Below are 23,627 nucleotides of genomic sequence, written 5' to 3' on the forward strand. Positions count from 1 at the left end.
ACGTTGGTGTTTCGCTCTACTTTGTGGCCAGAATTTGTTTTGTACTCTGATGAAGATTTAATTTCCTCATGTTTACCATATCTGAGTAATTGAAATTTCTCATCGTTGAACTTCATATTGTTTTCTGCAGCCCACTGAAAGATTTGGTTGATGTCCGCCTGGAGCCTTGCAGTGTCTGCAATGGAAGACACTGTCATGCAGATTCGGGTGTCATCTGCAAAGGAAGACACGGTGCTGTGGCTGACATCCTTGTCTATGTCGGATATGAGGATGAGGAACAAGATGGGAGCTAGTACTGTGCCTTGTGGAACAGAGCTTTTCACCGTAGCTGCCTCGGACTTTACTCTGTTGACGACTACTCTCTGTGTTCTGTTAGTGAGGAAATTATAGATCCATCGACCGACTTTTCCTGTTATTCCTTTAGCGCGCATTTTGTGCGCTATTACGCCATGGTCACACTTGTCGAAGGCTTTTGCAAAGTCTGTATATATTACATCTGCATTCTTTTTGTCTTCTAGTGCATTTAGGACCTTGTCGTAGTGATCCAGTAGCTGAGACAGACAGGAGCGACCTGTTCTAAACCCATGTTGCCCTGGGTTGTGTAACTGATGGGTTTCTAGATGGGTGGTGATCTTGCTTCTTAGGACCCTTTCAAAGATTTTTATGATATGGGATGTTAGTGCTATTGGTCTGTAGTTCTTTGCTGTTGCTTTACTGCCCCCTTTGTGGAGTGGGGCTATGTCTGTTGTTTTTAGTAACTGAGGGACGACCCCCGTGTCCATGCTCCCTCTCCATAGGATGGAAAAGGCTCGTGATAGGGGCTTCTTGCAGTTCTTGATGAACACAGAGTTCCATGAGTCTGGCCCTGGGGCAGAGTGCATGGGCATGTCATTTATCGCCTGTTCGAAGTCATTTGGCGTCAGGATAACATCGGATAGGCTTGTGTTAATCAAATTTTGTGGCTCTCTCATAAAAAATTCATTTTGATCTTCGACTCTCAGTCTGGTTAGCGGCTTGCTAAAAACTGAGTCATATTGGGACTTGAGTAGCTCACTCATTTCCTTGCTGTCATCTGTGTAGGACCCATCTTGTTTAAGTAGGGGCCCAATACTGGGCGTTGTTCTCGATTTTGATTTGGCATAGGAGAAGAAATACTTTGGGTTTCTTTCGATTTCATTTATAGCTTTTAGTTCTTCCCGCGATTCCTGACTCCTAAAGGATTCTTTTAGCTTAAGTTCGATGCTTGCTATTTCTCTGACCAGTGTCTCCCTACGCATTTCAGATATATTGACCTCTTTTAGCCGCTCTGTTATTCTTTTCCGTCGCCTGTAAAGGGAGCGCCTGTCTCTTTCTATTTTACATCTACTCCTCCTTTTTCTTAGAGGAATAAGCCTTGTGCATACATCGAGTGCCACCGAGTTAATCTGTTCTAGGCATAAGTTTGGGTCTGTGTTGCTTAGTATATCTTCCCAGCTTATATCGGTTAGGACTTGGTTTACTTGGTCCCACTTTATGTTTTTGTTATTGAAGTTGAATTTGGTGAATGCTCCCTCGTGACTAGTCTCATTTTGTCGGTCTGGGGCTCCTCGCATACATGTCTGAACCTCAATTATGTTGTGATCTGAGTATATTGTTTTTGATATGGTGACATTTCTTATCAGATCATCATTGTTTGTGAATATGAGGTCTAGTGTATTCTCCAGTCTAGTAGGCTCTATTATTTGCTGGTTTAAATTGAATTTTGTGCAGAGATTTAAAAGCTCGTGCGAGTGTGAGTTTTCATCAGAGCTGCCTCCTGGTGTTATTACTGCAACAATATTATTTGCTATATTCCTCCATTTTAGGTGCCTTAAGTTGAAATCCCCCAGGAGCAAGATGTTGGGTGCAGGAGCTGGAAGATTTTCCAGACAGTGGTCAATTTTTAACAGCTGTTCCTGGAATTGCTGGGATGTTGCATCCGGAGGCTTGTAGACTACCACAATGACTAGGTTTTGTTGTGCAAGAAAGGTATAAAATACCGACAATATGAAAGTTAAGACACATGTGCAACATCTGGATATCTTTATTGTAGACGTTTCGCCATCCAGTGGCTTTATCAATACAGATTCTAGGACATAATAGGAAGACAGTAGAACTATATACAAAAGATGAGGTAATCAGTCCCTCGGCCTTGGAGTTAGTGTTCACAGCATCGTGGTGGAGGAGAATCTGGAGCAAAGGCAAGAAGACTGGCGTTTATATAAGCGTCAGTGGAAGGGACGGGCAGCAGACGAGGGCAGTCACTGGTAGGCGGGATTCCCCAGTGGAAGTAGGTCCTTCCCAAAGAGATGGGTTAGTTGCAGCAGCCGTGAAGAAGGTCTTGTAGATGTCCTCTGAACCAAGATTCCATGATGTTGCAGTGTCTGACAAGTTGTGCAAGAAAGGTATAAAATACCGACAATATGAAAGTTAAGACACATGTGCAACATCTGGATATCTTTATTGTAGACGTTTCGCCATCCAGTGGCTTTATCAATACAGATTCTAGGACATAATAGGAAGACAGTAGAACTATATACAAAAGACGAGGTAATCAGTCCCTCGGCCTTGGAGTTAGTGTTCACAGCATCGTGGTGGAGGAGAATCTGGAGCAAAGGCAAGAAGACTGGCGTTTATATAAGCGTCAGTGGAAGGGACGGGCAGCAGACGAGGGCAGTCACTGGTAGGCGGGATTCCCCAGTGGAAGTAGGTCCTTCCCAAAGAGATGGGTTAGTTGCAGCAGCCGTGAAGAAGGTCTTGTAGATGTCCTCTGAACCAAGATTCCATGATGTTGCAGTGTCTGACAAGTTAGCAAGAAAGGTATAAAATACCGACAATATGAAAGTTAAGACACATGTGCAACATCTGGATATCTTTATTGTAGACGTTTCGCCATCCAGTGGCTTTATCAATACAGATTCTAGGACATAATAGGAAGACAGTAGAACTACATACAAAAGATGAGGTAATCAGTCCCTCGGCCTTGGAGTTAGTGTTCACAGCATCGTGGTGGAGGAGAATCTGGAGCTCCAGATTCTCCTCCACCACGATGCTGTGAACACTAACTCCAAGGCCGAGGGACTGATTACCTCATCTTTTGTATATAGTTCTACTGTCTTCCTATTATGTCCTAGAATCTGTATTGATAAAGCCACTGGATGGCGAAACGTCTACAATAAAGATATCCAGATGTTGCACATGTGTCTTAACTTTCATATTGTCGGTATTTTATACCTTTCTTGCACAACTTGTCAGACACTGCAACATCATGGAATCTTGGTTCAGAGGACATCTACAAGACCTTCTTCACGGCTGCTGCAACTAACCCATCTCTTTGGGAAGGACCTACTTCCACTGGGGAATCCCGCCTACCAGTGACTGCCCTCGTCTGCTGCCCGTCCCTTCCACTGACGCTTATATAAACGCCAGTCTTCTTGCCTTTGCTCCAGATTCTCCTCCACCACGATGCTGTGAACACTAACTCCAAGGCCGAGGGACTGATTACCTCATCTTTTGTATATAGTTCTACTGTCTTCCTATTATGTCCTAGAATCTGTATTGATAAAGCCACTGGATGGCGAAACGTCTACAATAAAGATATCCAGATGTTGCACATATGTCTTGACTAGGTTTTGGTTCTCGACCTTTACTGCTAAAACTTCCACTACGTCATTTGAGGCATTAAGCAGTTCTGTGCAAACAAGTGACTCTGCAATGTACAGGCCAACCCCCCCCCCCTTTTGCCTGTTCACTCTGTCACATCTGTATAGGTTGTAACCTGGGATCCATATTTCATTGTCCAAGTGATCCTTTATGTGGGTCTCAGTGAAAGCCGCGAACATTGCCTTTGCCTCTGCAAGGAGTCCACGGATGAAAGGTATTTTGTTGTTTGTTGCTGGCTTTAGACCCTGTATATTTGCAAAGAAGAATGTTATCGGACTGGTGGTATTGTTGTGCAGGTATCCAAGAACTAGCTACAAGCAGTATTAAAACAGGGAAGTGTTTTTGGGTATGCCCAAATGAGATAAATCTGTGGACTAAAATCACAAGGGTATTAAAAGAGGTCAACATCAAAGCTGCTTTCATAGAAAACCTGGAAGCTTTCTACAACAGATGGGAACATAAAAAGTCTGGGCTGAGTGGTACTGCCCTTGATACTGGCCAAGTAGTCAGAAACTGTAAGGCTGGAGATGATGTCCTGGTAGTCAGTAAATGTGGGGCTGATAGTTCTGTCCTGGGAGACAGTAATGGTGAAGCTGGAGGTGCTGTCCTGGGAGACAGTAATGGTGAAACTGGAGGTGCTGTCCTGGGAGACAGTAATGGTGAAGCTGGAGATGCTGTCCTGGGAGACAGTAATGGTGAAGCTGGAGATGCTGTCCTGGGAGACAGTAATGGTGAAGCTGGAGATTTTGTCCAGGTAGTCGGGAATTATACGCAGGAAGGAATACATATAAATGACCTCATAGGGGACAGGAGCCATAGTAGGGGAACAAGTGTAGTCAAAGATAAGATAAAACCAATATTGCAAACTAGGAATACCGCAGGAAATAGCAAACAAGAGGACTCCACTAGCAATAGTGAGGATATATTACCAAAAACAACTGGTGGGAGCTCCATTGTTGGTGCTAGGGAGGATAGAAGTAAGACAGGGAAACATGCACCAACAGGGAATACAGTCACAGAAACCCAAGGCAAACGGAAACCAAGCCTGTGCACATACTATGCACTCGGTATCTGCTGGCATGGGAAATCTGGAAAAACAGATGGGACGTGCAACTATGACCACCCTAGAAAATGCCATGCCCATATGACAACAGGAAAATGCAAACTCCCTTCCTGTAAGCTTTTTCACCCTGAACTGTGTACCTCTTCAGTACCGGAAAGACTGTGCTATAACTTAAATTGCCAGGCATACCATCTAAAGGGGACAAAAAGATACAAAACATCCAGGCCATGGGAAAACCTGGGTAGCCACAGCCACTCAAGAGGGAGAGGTTTTTTAGTGCCAGGAAGGAAAAGAAACTGGCAGGAAATGGCAGAAATCGTACACCAAATCCAGTCATTCCTGGAGTGGAACCACAGTCGATGGCCTCCACTCCAAACCAACAGATACAGATACTAATGCCGGAAAAAAAATCCCCCCCCCCAGTACCAACAATACCACCAGTCCGATAACATTCTTCTTGGCAAATATACAAGGTCTAAAGCCAGCAACAAACAACAAAATACATTTCATCCGTGGACTGCTTGCAGAGGCAAAGGCAATGTTCGCGGCTTTCACTGAGACCCACATAAAGGATCACTTGGACAACGAAATATGGATCCCAGGTTACAACCTATACAGATGTGACAGAGTGAACAGGAAAAAGGGGGGGGTTGGCCTGTACATTGCAGAGTCACTTGTTTGCACAGAACTGCTTAATGCCTCAAATGATGTAGAGGAAGTTTTAGCAGTAAAGGTCGAGAACCAAAACCTAGTCATTGTGGTAGTCTACAAGCCTCCGGATGCAACATCCCAGCAATTCCAGGAACAGCTGTTAAAAATTGACCACTGTCTGGAAAATCTTCCAGCTCCTGCACCCAACATCTTGCTCCTGGGGGATTTCAACTTAAGGCACCTAAAATGGAGGAATATAGCAAATAATATTGTTGCAGAAATAACACCAGGAGGCAGCTCTGATGAAAACTCACACTCACGCGAGCTTTTAAATCTCTGCACAAAATTCAATTTAAACCAGCAAATAATAGAGCCTACTAGACTGGAGAATACACTAGACCTCATCTTCACTAACAATGATGATCTGATAAGAAATGTCACCATATCAAAAACAATATACTCAGATCACAACATAATTGAGGTTCAGTCATGTATGCACGGAGCCCCAGACCGACACAATGAGATTAGTCACGAGGGAGCATTCACCAAATTCAACTTCAATAACTAAAACATAAAGTGGGACCAAGTAAACCAAGTCCTAACCGATATAAGCTGGAAAGATATACTAAGCAACACAGACCCAAACTTATGCCTAGAACAGATTAACTCGGTGGCACTCGATGTATGCACAAGGCTTATTCCTCTAAGAAAAAGGAGGAGTAGATGTAAAATAGAAAGAGACAGGCGCTCCCTTTACAGGCGACGGAAAAGAATAACAGAGCGGCTAAAAGAGGTCAATATATCTGAAATGCGTAGGGAGACACTGGTCAGAGAAATAGCAAGCATCGAACTTAAGCTAAAAGAATCCTTTAGGAGTCAGGAATCGCCGGAAGAACTAAAAGCCATAAATGAAATTGAAAGAAACCCAAAGTATTTCTTCTCCTATGCCAAATCAAAATCGAGAACAACGTCGAGTATTGGGCCCCTACTTAAACAAGATGGGTCCTACACAGATGACAGCAAGGAAATGAGTGAGCTACTCAAGTCCCATTATGACTCAGTTTTTAGCAAGCCGCTAACCAGACTGAGAGTCGAAGATCAAAATAAATTTTTTATGAGAGAGCCACAAAATTTGATTAACACAAGCCTATCCGATGTTATCCTGACGCCAAATGACTTCGAACAGGCGATAAATGACATGCCCATGCACTCTGCCCCAGGGTCAGACTCATGGAACTCTGTGTTCATCAAGAACTGCAAGAAGCCCCTATCACGAGCCTTTTCCATCCTATGGAGAGGGAGCATGGACACGGGGGTCGTCCCACAGTTACTAAAAACAACAGACATAGCCCCACTCCACAAAGGGGGCAGTAAAGCAACAGCAAAGAACTACAGACCAATAGCACTAACATCCCATATCATAAAAATCTTTGAAAGGGTCCTAAGAAGCAAGATCACCACCCATCTAGAAACCCATCAGTTACACAACCCAGGGCAACATGGGTTTAGAACAGGTCGCTCCTGTCTGTCTCAACTATTGGATCACTACGACAAGGTCCTAAATGCACTAGAAGACAAAAAGAATGCAGATGTAATATATGCAGACTTTGCAAAAGCCTTCGACAAGAGTGACCATGGCGTAATAGCGCACAAAATGCGTGCTAAAGGAATAACAGGAAAAGTCGGTCGATGGATCTATAATTTCCTCACTAACAGAACACAGACAGTAGTCGTTAACAGAGTAAATTCCGAGGCAGCTACGGTGAAAAGCTCTGTTCCACAAGGCACAGTACTCGCTCCCATCTTGTTCCTCATCCTCATATCCGACATAGACAAGGATGTCAGCCACAGGAAAGACTGTGCTATAACCTAAATTGCCAGGCATACCATCTAAAGGGGACAAAAAGATACAAAACATCCAGGCCATGGGAAAACCTGGGTAGCCACAGCCACTCAAGAGGGAGAGGTTTTTTAGTGCCAGGAAGGAAAAAAAACTGGCAGGAAATGGCAGAAATCGTACACCAAATCCAGTCATTCCTGGAGTGGAACCACAGTCGATGGCCTCCACTCCAAACCAACAGATACAGATACTAATGCCGGAAAAAAATCCCCCCCCAGTACCAACAATACCACCAGTCCGATAACATTCTTCTTTGCAAATATACAGGGTCTAAAGCCAGCAATAAACAACAAAATACCTTTCATCCGTGGACTGCTTGCAGAGGCAAAGGCAATGTTCGCGGCTTTCACTGAGACCCACATAAAGGATCACTTGGACAACGAAATATGGATCCCAGGTTACAACCTATACAGATGTGACAGAGTGAACAGGCAAAAGGGGGGGGTTGGCCTGTACATTGCAGAGTCACTTGTTTGCACAGAACTGCTTAATGCCTCAAATGACGTAGTGGAAGTTTTAGCAGTAAAGGTCGAGAACCAAAACCTAGTCATTGTGGTAGTCTACAAGCCTCCGGATGCAACATCCCAGCAATTCCAGGAACAGCTGTTAAAAATTGACCACTGTCTGGAAAATCTTCCAGCTCCTGCACCCAACATCTTGCTCCTGGGGGATTTCAACTTAAGGCACCTAAAATGGAGGAATATAGCAAATAATATTGTTGCAGTAATAACACCAGGAGGCAGCTCTGATGAAAACTCACACTCACACGAGCTTTTAAATCTCTGCACAAAATTCAATTTAAACCAGCAAATAATAGAGCCTACTAGACTGGAGAATACACTAGACCTCATCTTCACTAACAATGATGATCTGATAAGAAATGTCACCATATCAAAAACAATATACTCAGATCACAACATAATTGAGGTTCAGACATGTATGCGTGGAGCCTCAGACCGACAAAATGAGACTAGTCACGAGGGAGCATTCACCAAATTCAACTTCAATAACAAAAACATAAAGTGGGACCAAGTAAACCAAGTCCTAACCGATATAAGCTGGGAAGATATACTAAGCAACACAGACCCAAACTTATGCCTAGAACAGATTAACTCGGTGGCACTCGATGTATGCACAAGGCTTATTCCTCTAAGAAAAAGGAGGAGTAGATGTAAAATAGAAAGAGACAGGCGCTCCCTTTACAGGCGACGGAAAAGAATAACAGAGCGGCTAAAAGAGGTCAATATATCAGAAATGCGCAGGGAGACACTGGTCAGAGAAATAGCAAGCATCGAACTTAAGCTAAAAGAATCCTTTAGGAGTCAGGAATCGCGGGAAGAACTAAAAGCCATAAATGAAATCGAAAGAAACCCAAAGTATTTCTTCTCCTATGCCAAATCAAAATCGAGAACAACGTCCAGTATTGGGCCCCTACTTAAACAAGATGGGTCCTACACAGATGACAGCAAGGAAATGAGTGAGCTACTCAAGTCCCAATATGACTCAGTTTTTAGCAAGCCGCTAACCAGACTGAGAGTCGAAGATCAAAATGAATTTTTTATGAGAGAGCCACAAAATTTGATTAACACAAGCCTATCCGATGTTATCCTGACGCCAAATGACTTCGAACAGGCGATAAATGACATGCCCATGCACTCTGCCCCAGGGCCAGACTCATGGAACTCTGTGTTCATCAAGAACTGCAAGAAGCCCCTATCACGAGCCTTTTCCATCCTATGGAGAGGGAGCATGGACACGGGGGTCGTCCCTCAGTTACTAAAAACAACAGACATAGCCCCACTCCACAAAGGGGGCAGTAAAGCAACAGCAAAGAACTACAGACCAATAGCACTAACATCCCATATCATAAAAATCTTTGAAAGGGTCCTAAGAAGCAAGATCACCACCCATCTAGAAACCCATCAGTTACACAACCCAGGGCAACATGGGTTTAGAACAGGTCGCTCCTGTCTGTCTCAACTACTGGATCACTACGACAAGGTCCTAAATGCACTAGAAGACAAAAAGAATGCAGATGTAATATATACAGACTTTGCAAAAGCCTTCGACAAGTGTGACCATGGCGTAATAGCGCACAAAATGCGCGCTAAAGGAATAACAGGAAAAGTTGGTCGATGGATCTATAATTTCCTCACTAACAGAACACAGAGAGTAGTCGTCAACAGAGTAAAGTCCGAGGCAGCTACGGTGAAAAGCTCTGTTCCACAAGGCACAGTACTAGCTCCCATCTTGTTCCTCATCCTCATATCCGACATAGACAAGGATGTCAGCCACAGCACCGTGTCTTCCTTTGCAGATGACACCCGAATCTGCATGACAGTGTCTTCCATTGCAGACACTGCAAGGCTCCAGGCGGACATCAACCAAATCTTTCAGTGGGCTGCAGAAAACAATATGAAGTTCAACGATGAGAAATTTCAATTACTCAGATATGGTAAACATGAGGAAATTAAATCTTCATCAGAGTACAAAACAAATTCTGGCCACAAAATAGAGCGAAACACCAACGTCAAAGACCTGGGAGTGATTATGTCGGAGGATCTCACCTTCAAGGACCATAACATTGTATCAATCGCATCTGCTAGAAAAATGACAGGATGGATAATGAGAACCTTCAAAACTAGGGAGGCCAAGCCCATGATGACACTCTTCAGGTCACTTGTTCTATCTAGGCTGGAATATTGCTGCACTCTAACAGCACCTTTCAAGGCAGGTGAAATTGCCGACCTAGAAAATGTACAGAGAACTTTCACGGCGCGCATAACGGAGATAAAACACCTCAATTACTGGGAGCGCTTGAGGTTTCTAAACCTGTATTCCCTGGAACGCAGGAGGGAGAGATACATGATTATATACACCTGGAAAATCCTAGAGGGACTAGTACCGAACTTGCACACGAAAATCACTCACTACGAAAGCAAAAGACTTGGCAGACGATGCACCATCCCCCCAATGAAAAGCAGGGGTGTCACTAGCACGTTAAGAGACCATACAATAAGTGTCAGGGGACCGAGACTGTTCAACTGCCTCCCAGCACACATAAGGGGGATTACCAACAGACCCCTGGCAGTCTTCAAGCTGGCACTGGACAAGCACCTAAAGGCAGTTCCTGATCAGCCGGGCTGTGGCTCGTACGTTGGTTTGCGTGCAGCCAGCAGCAACAGCCTGGTTGATCAGGCGCTGATCCACCAGGAGGCCTGGTCACAGACCGGGCCGCGGGGGGCGTTGACCCCCGAAACTCTCTCCAGGTAAACTCCAGGTAAACGAACTTGCACACGAAAATCACTCACTACGAAAGCAAAAGACTTGGCAGACGATGCACCATCCCCCCAATGAAAAGCAGGGGTGTCACTAGCACGTTCAGAGACCATACAATAAGTGTCAGGGGCCCGAGACTGTTCAACTGCCTCCCAGCACACATAAGGGGGATTACCAACGTACGAGCCACAGCCCGGCTGATCAAGAACTGACTTTAGGTGCTTGTCCAGTGCCAGCTTGAAGACTGCCAGGGGTCTGTTGGTAATCCACCTTATGTGTGCTGGGAGGCAGTTGAACAGTCTCGGGCCCCTGACACTGGTCTCTTAACGTGCTAGTGACACTGGTCTCTTAACGTGCTAGTGACACCCCTGCTTTTCATTGGGGGGATGGTGCATCGTCTGCCAGTCTTTTGCTTTCGTAGTGAGTGATTTTCGTGTGCAAGTTCGGTACTAGTCCCTCTAGGATTTTCCAGGTGTATATAATCATGTATCTCTCCCTCCTGCGTTCCAGGGAATACAGGTTTAGGAACCTCAAGCGCTCCCAATAATTGAGGTGTTTTATCTCCGTTATGCGTGCCGTGAAAGTTCTCTGTACATTTTCTAGGTCGGCAATTTCACCTGCCTTGAAAGGTGCTGTTAGTGTGCAGCAATATTCCAGCCTAGATAGAACAAGTGACCTGAAGAGTGTCATCATGGGCTTGGCCTCCCTAGTTTTGAAGGTTCTCATTATCCATCCTGTCATTTTTCTAGCAGATGCGATTGATACAATGTTATGGTCCTTGAAGGTGAGATCCTCCGACATGATCACTCCCAGGTCTTTGACGTTGGTGTTTCGCTCTATTTTGTGGCCAGAATTTGTTTTGAAGATTTAATTTCCTCATGTTTACCATATCTGAGTAATTGAAATTTCTCATCGTTGAACTTCATATTGTTTTCTGCAGCCCACTGAAAGATTTGGTTGATGTCCGCCTGGAGCTTTGCAGTGTCTGCAATGGAAGACACTGTCATGCAGATTCGGGTGTCATCTGCAAAGGAAGACACGGTGCTGTGGCTGACATCCTTGTCTATGTCGGATATGAGGATGAGGAACAAGATGGGAGCGAGTACTGTGCCTTGTGGAACAGAGCTTTTCACCGTAGCTGCCTCGGAATTTACTCTGTTGACGACTACTCTCTGTGTTCTGTTAGTGAGGAAATTATAGATCCATCGACCGACTTTTCCTGTTATTCCTTTAGCACGCATTTTGTGCGCTATTACGCCATGGTCACACTTGTCGAAGGCTTTTGCAAAGTCTGTATATATTACATCTGCATTCTTTTTGTCTTCTAGTGCATTTAGGACCCTGTCGTAGTGATCCAATAGTTGAGACAGACAGGAGCGACCTGTTCTAAACCCATGTTGCCCTGGGTTGTGTAACTGATGGGTTTCTAGATGGGTGGTGATCTTGCTTCTTAGGACCCTTTCAAAGATTTTTATGATATGGGATGTTAGTGCTATTGGTCTGTAGTTCTTTGCTGTTGCTTTACTGCCCCCTTTGTGAAGTGGGGCTATGTCTGTTGTTTTTAGTAACTGTGGGACGACCCCCGTGTCCATGCTCCCTCTCCATAGGATGGAAAAGGCTCGTGATAGGGGCTTCTTGCAGTTCTTGATGAACACAGATTTCCATGAGTCTGGACCTGGGGCAGAGTGCATGGGCATGTCATTTATCGCCTGTTCGAAGTCATTTGGCGTCAGGATAACATCGGATAGGCTTGTGTTAATCAAATTTTGTGGCTCTCTCATAAAAAATTCATTTTGATCTTCGACTCTCAGTCTGGTTAGCTGCTTGCTAAAAACTGAGTCATATTGGGACTTGAGTAGCACACTCATTTCCTTGCTGTCATCTGTGTAGGACCCATCTTGTTTAAGTAGGGGCCCAATACTCGACGTTGTTCTCGATTTTGATTTGGCATAGGAGAAGAAATACTATGGGTTTCTTTCAATTTCATTTATGGCTTTTAGTTCTTCCCGCGATTCCTGACTCCTATAAGATTCCTTTAGCTTAAGTTCGATGCTTGCTATTTCTCTGACCAGTGTCTCCCTACGCATTTCAGATATATTGACCTCTTTTAGCCGCTCTGTTATTCTTTTCCGTCGCCTGTAAAGGGAGCGCCTGTCTCTTTCTATTTTACATCTACTCCTCCTTTTTCTTAGAGGAATAAGCCTTGTGCATGCATCGAGTGCCACCGAGTTAATCTGTTCTAGGCATAAGTTGGGGTCTTTGTTGCTTACCTGGAGTTTACCTGGAGAGTGTTTCGGGGGTCAACGCCCCCGCGGCCCGGTCTGTGACCAGGCCTCCTGGTGGATCAGCGCCTGATCAACCAGGCTGTTGCTGCTGGCTGCACGCAAACCAACGTACGAGCCACAGCCCGGCTGATCAGGAACTGCCTTTAGGTGCTTGTCCAGTGCCAGCTTGAAGACTGCCAGGGGTCTGTTGGTAATCCCCCTTATGTGTGCTGGGAGGCAGTTGAACAGTCTCGGTCCCCTGACACTTATTGTATGGTCTCTTAACGTGCTAGTGACACCCCTGCTTTTCATTGGGGGGATGGTGCATCGTCTGCCAAGTCTTTTGCTTTCGTAGTGAGTGATTTTCGTGTGCAAGTTCGGTACTAGTCCCTCTAGGATTTTCCAGGTGTATATAATCATGTATCTCTCCCTCCTGCGTTCCAGGGAATACAGGTTTAGAAACCTCAAGCGCTCCCAGTAATTGAGGTGTTTTATCTCCGTTATGCGCACCGTGAAAGTTCTCTGTACATTTTCTAGGTCGGCAATTTCACCTGCCTTGAAAGGTGCTGTTAGAGTGCAGCAATATTCCAGCCTAGTATATCTTCCCAGCTTATATCGGTTAGGACTTGGTTTACTTGGTCCCACTTTATGTTTTTGTTATTGAAGTTGAATTTGGTGAAAGCTCCCTCGTGACTAATCTCATTATGTCGGTCTGGGGCTCCGCGCATACATGACTGAACCTCAATTATGTTGTGATCTGAGTATATTGTTTTTGATATGGTGACATTTCTTATCAGATCATCATTGTTAGTGAAGATGAGGTCTAGTGTATTCTCCAGTCTAGTAGGCTCTATTATTTGCTGGTTTAAATTGAATTTTGTGCAGAGATTTAAAAGCTCGCGTGAGTGTGAGTTTTCATCAGAGCTGCCTCCTGGTGTTATTTCTGCAACAATATTATTTGCTATATTCCTCCATTTTAGGTGCCTTAAGTTGAAATCCCCCAGGAGCAAGATGTTGGGTGCAGGAGCTGGAAGATTTTCCAGACAGTGGTCAATTTTTAACAGCTGTTCCTGGAATTGCTGGGATGTTGCATCCGGAGGCTTGTAGACTACCACAATGACTAGGTTTTGGTTCTCGACCTTTACTGCTAAAACTTCCACTACATCATTTGAGGCATTTAGCAGTTCTGTGCAAACAAGTGACTCTGCAATGTACAGGCCAACCCCCCCCCCTTTTGCCTGTTCACTCTGTCACATCTGTATAGGTTGTAACCTGGGATCCATATTTCGTTGTCCAAGTGATCCTTTATGTGGGTCTCAGTGAAAGCCGCGAACATTGCCTTTGCCTCTGCAAGCAGTCCACGGATGAAAGGTATTTTGTTGTTTGTTGCTGGCTTTAGACCCTGTATATTTACCAAGAAGAATGTTATCGGACTGGTGGTATTGTTGGTACTGGGGGGGGGATTTTTTTTCCGGCATTAGTATCTGTATCTGTTGGTTTGGAGTGGAGGCCATCGACTGTGGTTCCACTCCAGGAATGACTGGATTTGGTGTACAATTTCTGCCATTTCCTGCCAGTCTTTTTTCCTTCCTGGCACTAAAAATCTCTCCCTCTTGAGTGGCTGTGGCTACCCAGGTTTTCCCATGGCCTGGATGTTTTGTATCTTTTTGTCCCCTTTAGATGGTATGCCTGGCAATTTAAGTTATAGCACAGTCTTTCCTGTACTGAAGAGGTACACAGTTCAGGGTGAAAAAGCTTACAGGAAGGGAGTTTGCATTTTCCTGTTGTCATATGGGCATGGCATTTTCTAGGGTGGTCATTGTTGCACGTCCCATCTGTTTTTCCAGATTTCCCATGCCTGCAGATACCAAGTGCATAGTATGTGCACAGGCTTGGTTTCCGTTTGCCTTGGGTTTCTGTGACTGTATTCCCTGTTGGTGCATGTTTCCCTGTCTTACTTCTATCCTACCTAGCACCAACAATGGAGCTCCCACCAGTTGCTTTTGGTAATATATCCTCACTATTGCTAGTGGAGTCCTCTTGTTTGCTATTTCCTGCGGTATTTCTAGTTTGCAATATTGGTTTTATCTTATCTTTGACTACACTTGACTACCTCTGTAATCTTTTGACTACCGCCCACAGGATGGATATGCGGTCCATAACACACATTAAACTAACTTTTACATTACATTGACCTTACTTTTACATTACGTTGACCTTACTTTTACATTACGTTGACCTTACTTTTACATTACGTTGACCTTACTTTTACATTACGTTGACCTTACTTTTACATTACGTTGACCTTACTTTTACATTACGTTGACCTTACTTTTACATTACGTTGACCTTACTTTTACATTACATTGACCTCACTTTTACATTACGTTGACCTTACTTTTACATTACATTGACCTCACTTTTACATTACATTGACCTCACTTTTACATTACGTTGACCTTACTTTTACATTACGTTGACCTTACTTTTACATTACGTTGACCTTACTTTTACATTACGTTGACCTTACTTTTACATTACGTTGACCTTACTTTTACATTACATTGACCTTACTTTTACATTACGTTGACCTTACTTTTACATTACGTTGACCTTACTTTTACATTACGTTGACCTTACTTTTACATTACGTTGACCTTACTTTTACATTACGTTGACCTTACTTTTACATTACGTTGACCTTACTTTTACATTACATTGACCTCACTTTTACATTACATTGACCTCACTTTTACATTACGTTGACCTTACTTTTACATTACATACACTTTACTTTTCTTTTACGTTAAATAAACCTTACTTAACTTCAACTTGACGTTACTTTGCATTTATTTTACGTACCATTACTCGATGCGTTACATTGACTTAATTTACATATGTCTAATGAAAACAAAGTCACCGGCATTTTTGGGTTATCTTAAGTAATGTACACTTATGTTAAGCTATGGTAATTGTACTTATATGTACTTGTGCCTAAATAAACTTACTTTACCCAGCATTACTTTAGGTTACTTACTGGTGAAAATTAAGGACCACAATGGAAATAAGTCACTTTGACTTTTTTTTTGTTATCCTAAGTAGTTTACACTAGGTATGATAATTGTAGTTATGTGTACCTGTACTTAAATAAAGTTAGGTTACTTAGTCTTGCTTTACTAGTGATAAACAAAAGAGTGTTGAGAGTCATGGTGGAGTGAGAGTCATCATAACACTGCTGCTGCTGCTCCTGCCTCTCCTCACTTAAATATCTCAAAATGCCTGACCATTTAGGAGCAGACATGAGGAAAACCAACGAGGATAAAGGCGATGATGAGCCTATTAAGAGTAAGCCATTGTGTACATCCTAATATTTAGGTTATTGCATTTTTTTGAGCGAAATATATGAAGCAGTTGACTTCCTCGCCGCCTTTGTAACTTGTCATGATTATGACCAGACCTACCTGGAGTTCATTACCTTTGTAACTTGTCATGATTATGACCAGACTTACCTGGAGTTCATTACCTTTGTAACTTGTCATGATTATGACCAGACTTACCTGGAGTTCATTACCTTTGTAACTTGTCATGATTATGACCAGACTTACCTGGAGTTCATTACCTTTGTAACTTGCTCAGCTATCAAAACTTTGGAGTCCAGTCCCTGGACCCATTATGTACCTCTAATCTTCTGACTACCGCCCACAGGATGGGTATGTGGTGCATAATAATAATATTAAACTAAACTAACTTCCTCGCTGCTGTGTTGTATTTTACCTTTTTTTTCAGTTAGCTAGCCTAACATTTCGACAAATATATACTATAAATATGGACTTAAGTATATCACAGCTGAATACTAAATGGTATGTATGAACTTAGGTATTTTTACTGGGTGTTTATATATACATATACATACATACATACATACATACACACATACACACCCCTCAGGAGCCTGGAGAGGCTCTTCATCCAAGGAATTGGACCAGTGGCCACTTTCCTTGGATCGAACCTGATTAGCTTTTCATTTCACCAGGCATTATATGGCCCCTATGGGTTTGGCACTTCCAAGAATACAGCAAATTAATTCACCGTGAGAAGGAGTCGCTTAATTTGACTTTTTTGAAAATCAAAGAATAATGATAATAATATCTTTATTTCTACAAGTTCATGTACAAGGTTTACAGTCCTAGCTGATGTCAATGATCTACTATATAGAAAGGCGCTTGTTATGCAGAGCATTTCCTGTAAATTAGGTCAGTTTTGTCCCCAGGATGCGACCCACACCAATCTACTAACACCCACGTACCAATTTTACTGCTAAGTGAACATGGACATCAGGTGTCTTAAGGAAACACATCCTAATACGTATTTTCACCCGTACTGGGGATCAACCCCCAGACCTTAGTGTGTGAGCTGAGTGTGCTGCCGACTGAACTACTGGACAAATTTTATTTCTCTAGTATACAATATGTAGTTTTTATTTGTTTATATTATCACGTGATGGCTCACTTGCTTGGGTACAGTGCCAAAGCAGTGATGTGTACTTTAGGCAAGGATAAGAGGAGGTTTCTTTGGATTTTTAACCCAAGATTAGTAGCCATCCAGGATAACCCAGGGTAAGGAGTTTTAACCACCCAAGATAACCCAGAAAAGTGTGTCATTGAGGACTGTCTGTCTTTTTTCCATTGTGGTCCTTTAATCTTGTCCCCCAAGATGTCACCCACACCAGTTGACAAACACCCAAGTACCTACTTACTGCTAGGTGGACAGGAACAGTAGGTACAAGGAAACACACCCAACATTTCCACCAATGTTGGGATTGAACCACAAACACTTAATGTGTGAGGTGAGAGCATTGCCAATCAAGCCTTAAAGCCTTGATGTATAGGTAATATATCCCTTCAGAGGGCAATTTCTGATACATTAGAAATTCAAACAGAACTCCCTAGAGTCGATAGAGTATCTCAATATAAGTTGAATGAGGCCATATAAATGGAATTCAAATGGTTAGTTTTCGAGCAATTGCTAATCTCCGAAAGGCGAAAATTTTCACTCTTGCACGACAGGGAGTATAAATTTGAATGTTGCAAACTTGCAATTGTTAATAAAACACCCAATAACTATTTTTTAAATTTATTATACAAACAGACAATATCAAAAACATAAATGGAACTTGTATCAAAACATTTTGTAAGTATTAGAAAAATATAAAAATGAAACAAATAGCAACATGGACACATTGCAATGGGATAAAACTTTCAAGTCCCATATTCCTGAGATTCATGAGGAAGAGCAGTTATTCTATATTGCTAATTGATAGTTCATGTTCATATGCCAGCAAAGGATCATTTTGGAGGTCAACCTGGGACCACTGAGATTGACCTTGAAGAGCAATATCATCATAAATATGTTCCTCATCAGGGTACTCCTCAATCGTAATACCTTTCTTTATCTTTACTAATTTCTGCTTTTTGGCTGGCCTTTCTTCCTCCTTATCATCACTTGACACCTCTGCATCCAATGGCAAGTAGTGTTCATCACCACTATCCAGCAATTCTGATTCATCTACCTCCGGTTCTGAGTCACTGTCCTCCAAAATGCAAACATATTTTGACCTGGTGCTGGAGGGCTCCCCATAAAACAATTTCTCATTGATCTGGAAGGACAATAAAAACCTTCTGTATAGATCCAGACCACTACAGAATTCATAAATGCAATATAAATTTTTTTATAAATATTTATTTTACTGAAAGTGTACTGTCACTAAAAGGGCAGCAACGAACATTTTCGCGCTTCCTTTGTTGCACTTTTTTCAACTGCATGCTACACTCACATTATGCTTCAAACAGACTTTATGTATATATCAAAATATGCCTAAACTATTCATGTACGCACTAAACACAACAATCAGTACTTACCGACATTGTAGAGGGTAAAATCCAAGAGTATATTAGTGACACTGGATGGAAAAAACCCACTCTGAGTGACGGCAAGCCACACGTGTTTATATTTTCTCTCAACCAATGGGAAGCCGGCAAACGGCATCACCACTTAGCTGAAGTGACTCTGGGAAGGCTTGTGATTGGTTAGAATTAAAGAACGGGAATCCAGATGCGCGGCGCGAGTAGGATGACATGCGTAAAGGTGCACGTGTTTAAGCACGAAAATTTTTGCTGCTGTGCGACAAAGGGATATACCTTAGGTTAGTATGTAAAACATTTATAATCATCCAAATATTGTGGCTCAGTTGATAACCTACTTGTCTTATACATGTACACTGAATGTCCATGGTTCAGTTCCCAGCATGGGTGGAAATACTGGGCATGTCACCTTACACCTGCTGCCCCTATTCACTTAGCAGTAAGTAGGTACCTGGGTGTTAGTTGACTGGTGTGGGTTACATCCTGGGGGCCAAGATTAAAGGACCACAATGGGAATAAGATAGACAGTTTTCGATGATAACACTGACAGTATTGGGTTTTCCTGGATGGCTAACTCACAAAGTTTTAAAAATTTGAGCAAAGTCTTTTCAAATGTGAAAGGTTTACTGTGAATCAGATTTGATGAATTAAGTGTTGGTGTACAGATTAATTATGATGTATGGTTGCCATTGCTCGGGAAACACCAGCAACACTGCAGTATGTTTATTAGACCATGTTAACCCATGCTACCTCTGCTGTCAGGTGAAAGCAAGAATTCTATCTTATCAGGTGGAATGCCATACATTAATCCTAGTTAACCAGCCAAGGTCCACTCCTTATGCTGTTTGTACTTCCAGGTATTTTTCCCGAGCTTCAGAACTTTTTGAAATAAGTGGACAAGGACCTGCCTTGCATGGGCCAGTAGGCCTTCTGCACTGTTCCTTCTTATGTCCTCTGCTCCCATTTATTCTTAACTATGTTATGTTCATAAGTTTTGTAAGTTCAGGAGAGAGAGTTATTTGCATTGTGGCTATCCAAAATGAACAATATTCTCTCAAGGAGAAAATATTCACTTTGTGAATATCTTCTCCTTGAGAGAATATTTGCACAGGTGCTCTGCAGTCACTAATATCCTTTATTGCAGAGTGGTGACACAATAATGAATAACATTGTACACTTGTAGAACATCTCTGTAAATTATAATGAAACAGGAGTGCTGTAATTTTAAAATATTTTATATGGCAGACTGATTTATTTTCTTCAGATTGATTAATGATTCTTGTATGGTTAGGTAATAACAAGTAGATAATTACCATAGATTTATGGTGCTCATTGTTCACTGAAATAGATATCTTTCATTTGTAATTAATAGTTTATATTTATTTTCCAGTGCTTGATGAAGCTGACATTACCCTACTGAAGTCATATGTAAGTACAGTATACCAGGCAGCAGACATTTAAAGAACCAGTATATGTAACTTCAATCAATCATGAAAAAAGACACGTGTAGTAGCAAAATCCTTTGTAGGTACAGTACAGTGGAACCTCCGGCTTACGAACGCCCCACCATGCGAATTTTTCAGGATACGAATCATCATTTGGTCGATGTTTTTGCTTCTGGATATGAAGGAAATTTCAGGATGCGAACTTCCCCCTCAAGGGAGGTTCCTTAAATAAATAAATAAATAAAATTATTTCTTTGCAAAGGTTACAATGTGTGTTTACATATCATAATATGATTGGAGCAAAGAAAGCCACTGCCATGCCGAGGCATTTCTGGCATACTTAACCCTTTCAGGGTTTTCGACGTACTAGTACGGCTTACGCACCAGGGTTATTGACGTACTAGAATGCCTAAATTGTAGCGCCTATAAATCTAACGAGAGAAAGCTGGTAGGCCTACATATGAAAGAATGGGTCATTGTGGTCAGTGTGCGCAGTATAAAAAAAATCCTGCAGCACACAGTGCGTAATGAGAAAAAAAACTTTGACCGTGTTTTTGGATTAAAACAGCGACTTTGCACTGTATTTTCGTATGGTATTTGTGGTTGTATTCTAGTTTTCCTGGTCTCATTTTATAGACTGGAAGACATATTGCAGAAATTGAGATGATTTTGAAAAGTACCTTGAAACTGAGCTCAAAGTAGCAGAAATGTTCGATTTTTACCAAAGTTCAAAAGTAAACAAATCATGCCAAGCATCCAATACGTCAACTGGTGAGTCAGATATTCTTTCACAAGTGCGCTGATATTATTTATACCATTTCTACACTAATGCAGTAGTCTGCATAACAGTAAATCTTCTATTTTTTGTGAGAATAAAAATTCAAAGTGGAAAGCAAAATAAATATAAGAGGGGCCTGGGGACATGACTAACGAACAGAGAACTTGTTATTTTAGTGCCAGAAATGTCTGTCTTGTTTATTCTGGACCCTATTTGGAAATTGGTATCTTCTGAAATTTGTGTGAAATTGGCAAAATTGCCAATTTCTAACCACTTTATTGGATAGTTGAAATAGGTAAATGGGTGGTTTCTTGTACTCATTCGATAGAAAAAATGGAGTTCTAGCGAAATAAATATGATTTTTATCGACTAGTACACATGAATTGGCCGAAAATAGGGCTCAAAGTGGGCAAAATCGCCAATGCGTAAACATCGGCAAGACTGCTAACTTCGCAAGAGCATAATTTCGTAAGTTTTCCATCAAATTTCAAACTTTTGGTGTCATTATGACCAGGAAAAGATTCTCTATCATTTCATAAGAAAAGATAATTTTTTTTTCCGAAAAATTTTCGACCCTGAGAACAAGTTTAGGAGAGGGCCTCTCGACCCTGAAAGGGCTAACCTAATACAGCGGACCCCTGGTTTGCAATATTAATCTGTTCCTGAGAGCTCATCGTAAACCAAAATTATCGAAAAGCGAATCAATTTTCCCCATGAGAAATAATGGAAATCAAATTAATCCGTGCAAGACACCCAAAAGTATGAAAAAAAAAATTTTACCGCATGAAATATTAAGTTTAATGCACACAAACTGAAGAAGACATGCACAGTTTGTAGTACTCTACTAACAATAGAATACATGACACTTACCTTTAATGAAGATCTGGTGATGATTGATGGGATGGGAGGAGGGGAGAGTGTCGAAGTTGTTAATGTTTAGAAGGGGAACCCCCTTCCAATAGGACTTAAGGTAGCAAGTCCTTTTCCGGGGTTACACTTCCCTTCTTTTAATGCCACTAGGACCAGCTTTAGAGTCACTGGCAGCCTCACCATTCTTAAATCTTTCAAACCAACCTTTGCTGGCCTTAAATTCACTCACATCACCACTAGTTGCAGGCAATTTCTTTACCAAATCGTCATGCAACTGCCTAGCCTTGTCACAAATGATCGCTTGAGAGATGCTATCTCCTGCTATCTGTTTTTCATTTATCCACACCAATAACAGTCTCTCAACATCTAACACTTGCGGTCGCTGTTTTGTAATCACAGTTGCACCTTTTGCAACAACAGCTTTCTTGATTGCCGTTTTCCTGGTCACTATAGTAGAGATGGTTGATTGGGTTTTGTATACAACCTGGCCAGCTCTGACACACGCACTCCACTTTCGTACTTTGCAATTATCTCTTTCTTCATTTCAATAGTCATTAGCACCCTTTTTCTCGAAGGGTTGGCACTAGAAGCTTTCTTGGGGCCCATGGTGACTTATTTTGCAGAAACAAGCACCAAAAACACTGATAATATGGAATGTACCGAATGTATCCTTAGATGTGAGCACACTGGCTGGCTTGTAAACACTGGCACACACGTGGACACGTCTCGGACGAATCGTATACCGGGTTTTTTAACGGGAACCGAGGCAAAATTTTTGCATTAAAATGCATCGAATACCGGATTTATAGGATACCGATGACATCGCGAACCGGGGGTCCACTGTACTAATAGACTACTTAAGTCTAGACAGGTGAAAAGTGTACTAGTAGTGGTTACCAATATTTTGCTGATGGTGGTGCCAACTACTGGCAGCCTTTTGAAGTTTCTCCTTACTGTTGTTATTATTATTAGTATTACATTGTACATATTATTATTATTATTATTATTATTGTTATAATTATTATTAGTACATGTATGTACATGGTAATGGGCTCTTGATCTATGGAATTGGATCTGTGCTCCAGTTCCCTATATTAATCACCCAAAGAGACAGCATTTGCATACAATCAGCAAGAAACGATCAGAAACTATGAAAAAAGCTAGAGAAACGAAGAAGGCAGCAGCATAGAGTCCCGGAGCAGCTGGCTGCCGCCACCACTACTGTGGCTGCCACCGCCGCCACCACCACCAACACTACTGTGGCCACAGTGATCATGTCTTCACCTATATATACATCTGTCTTGACCACACCTGTGGTTACATATATGACAGCCTCACCACTAATCATAGATAAACACAAGTTAGGTGTGGGGTTATGGACTGGGAAGATACTAGAGTGGGAGAGTAAATGGCGGATGCTTTCTGCCACTGCCAGTGTCGCCATCACTTGCCATATTATGGCCTATTTTATTCATTCTAGAGTATATATATCATGTTTCTGTGTTATTAATATTGTTTATTATGTCATATTAGATGAATTGTGATAACTAAGCCATAGAGTTGATATTATCATTATTTTGTCATGCCTCCTGAGAGGCTGGAACGAATTAATTGCATTTCAATTAATTTAAATGAGGAAAATTGACTCAGCATACGAACAACTCCGGATACGAACAAAAGGTCACGGAACGGATTAAATACGTAAGCCGAGGTTCCACTGTATTTCCCTCGTGCGCTTACTGCTCATTATTTTTATCCTTTGTTTTTGTTGCGTT

General features: G+C 42.1%; 1 protein-coding gene across 1 annotated transcript in view; it reads left to right on the forward strand.

Moving 5' to 3' along the window:
* The first annotated feature begins 16,017 nt into the window (after positions 1–16,017).
* The window catches only part of Rpt1 (26S proteasome regulatory subunit Rpt1), a 58,667-nt gene continuing 51,057 nt past the window's right edge, over positions 16,018–23,627 (forward strand). Inside the window, exons 1-2 of the mRNA XM_053795734.2 lie at positions 16,018–16,183; positions 20,150–20,187. Coding sequence (XP_053651709.1) covers positions 16,114–16,183; positions 20,150–20,187 — 108 coding nt within the window. The 5' untranslated portion in view covers positions 16,018–16,113. The remainder of the gene's footprint in view (positions 16,184–20,149; positions 20,188–23,627) is intronic.

This window comes from Cherax quadricarinatus, chromosome 69, assembly GCF_038502225.1.
Source record: "Cherax quadricarinatus isolate ZL_2023a chromosome 69, ASM3850222v1, whole genome shotgun sequence".
Taxonomy (NCBI): domain Eukaryota; kingdom Metazoa; phylum Arthropoda; class Malacostraca; order Decapoda; family Parastacidae; genus Cherax; species Cherax quadricarinatus.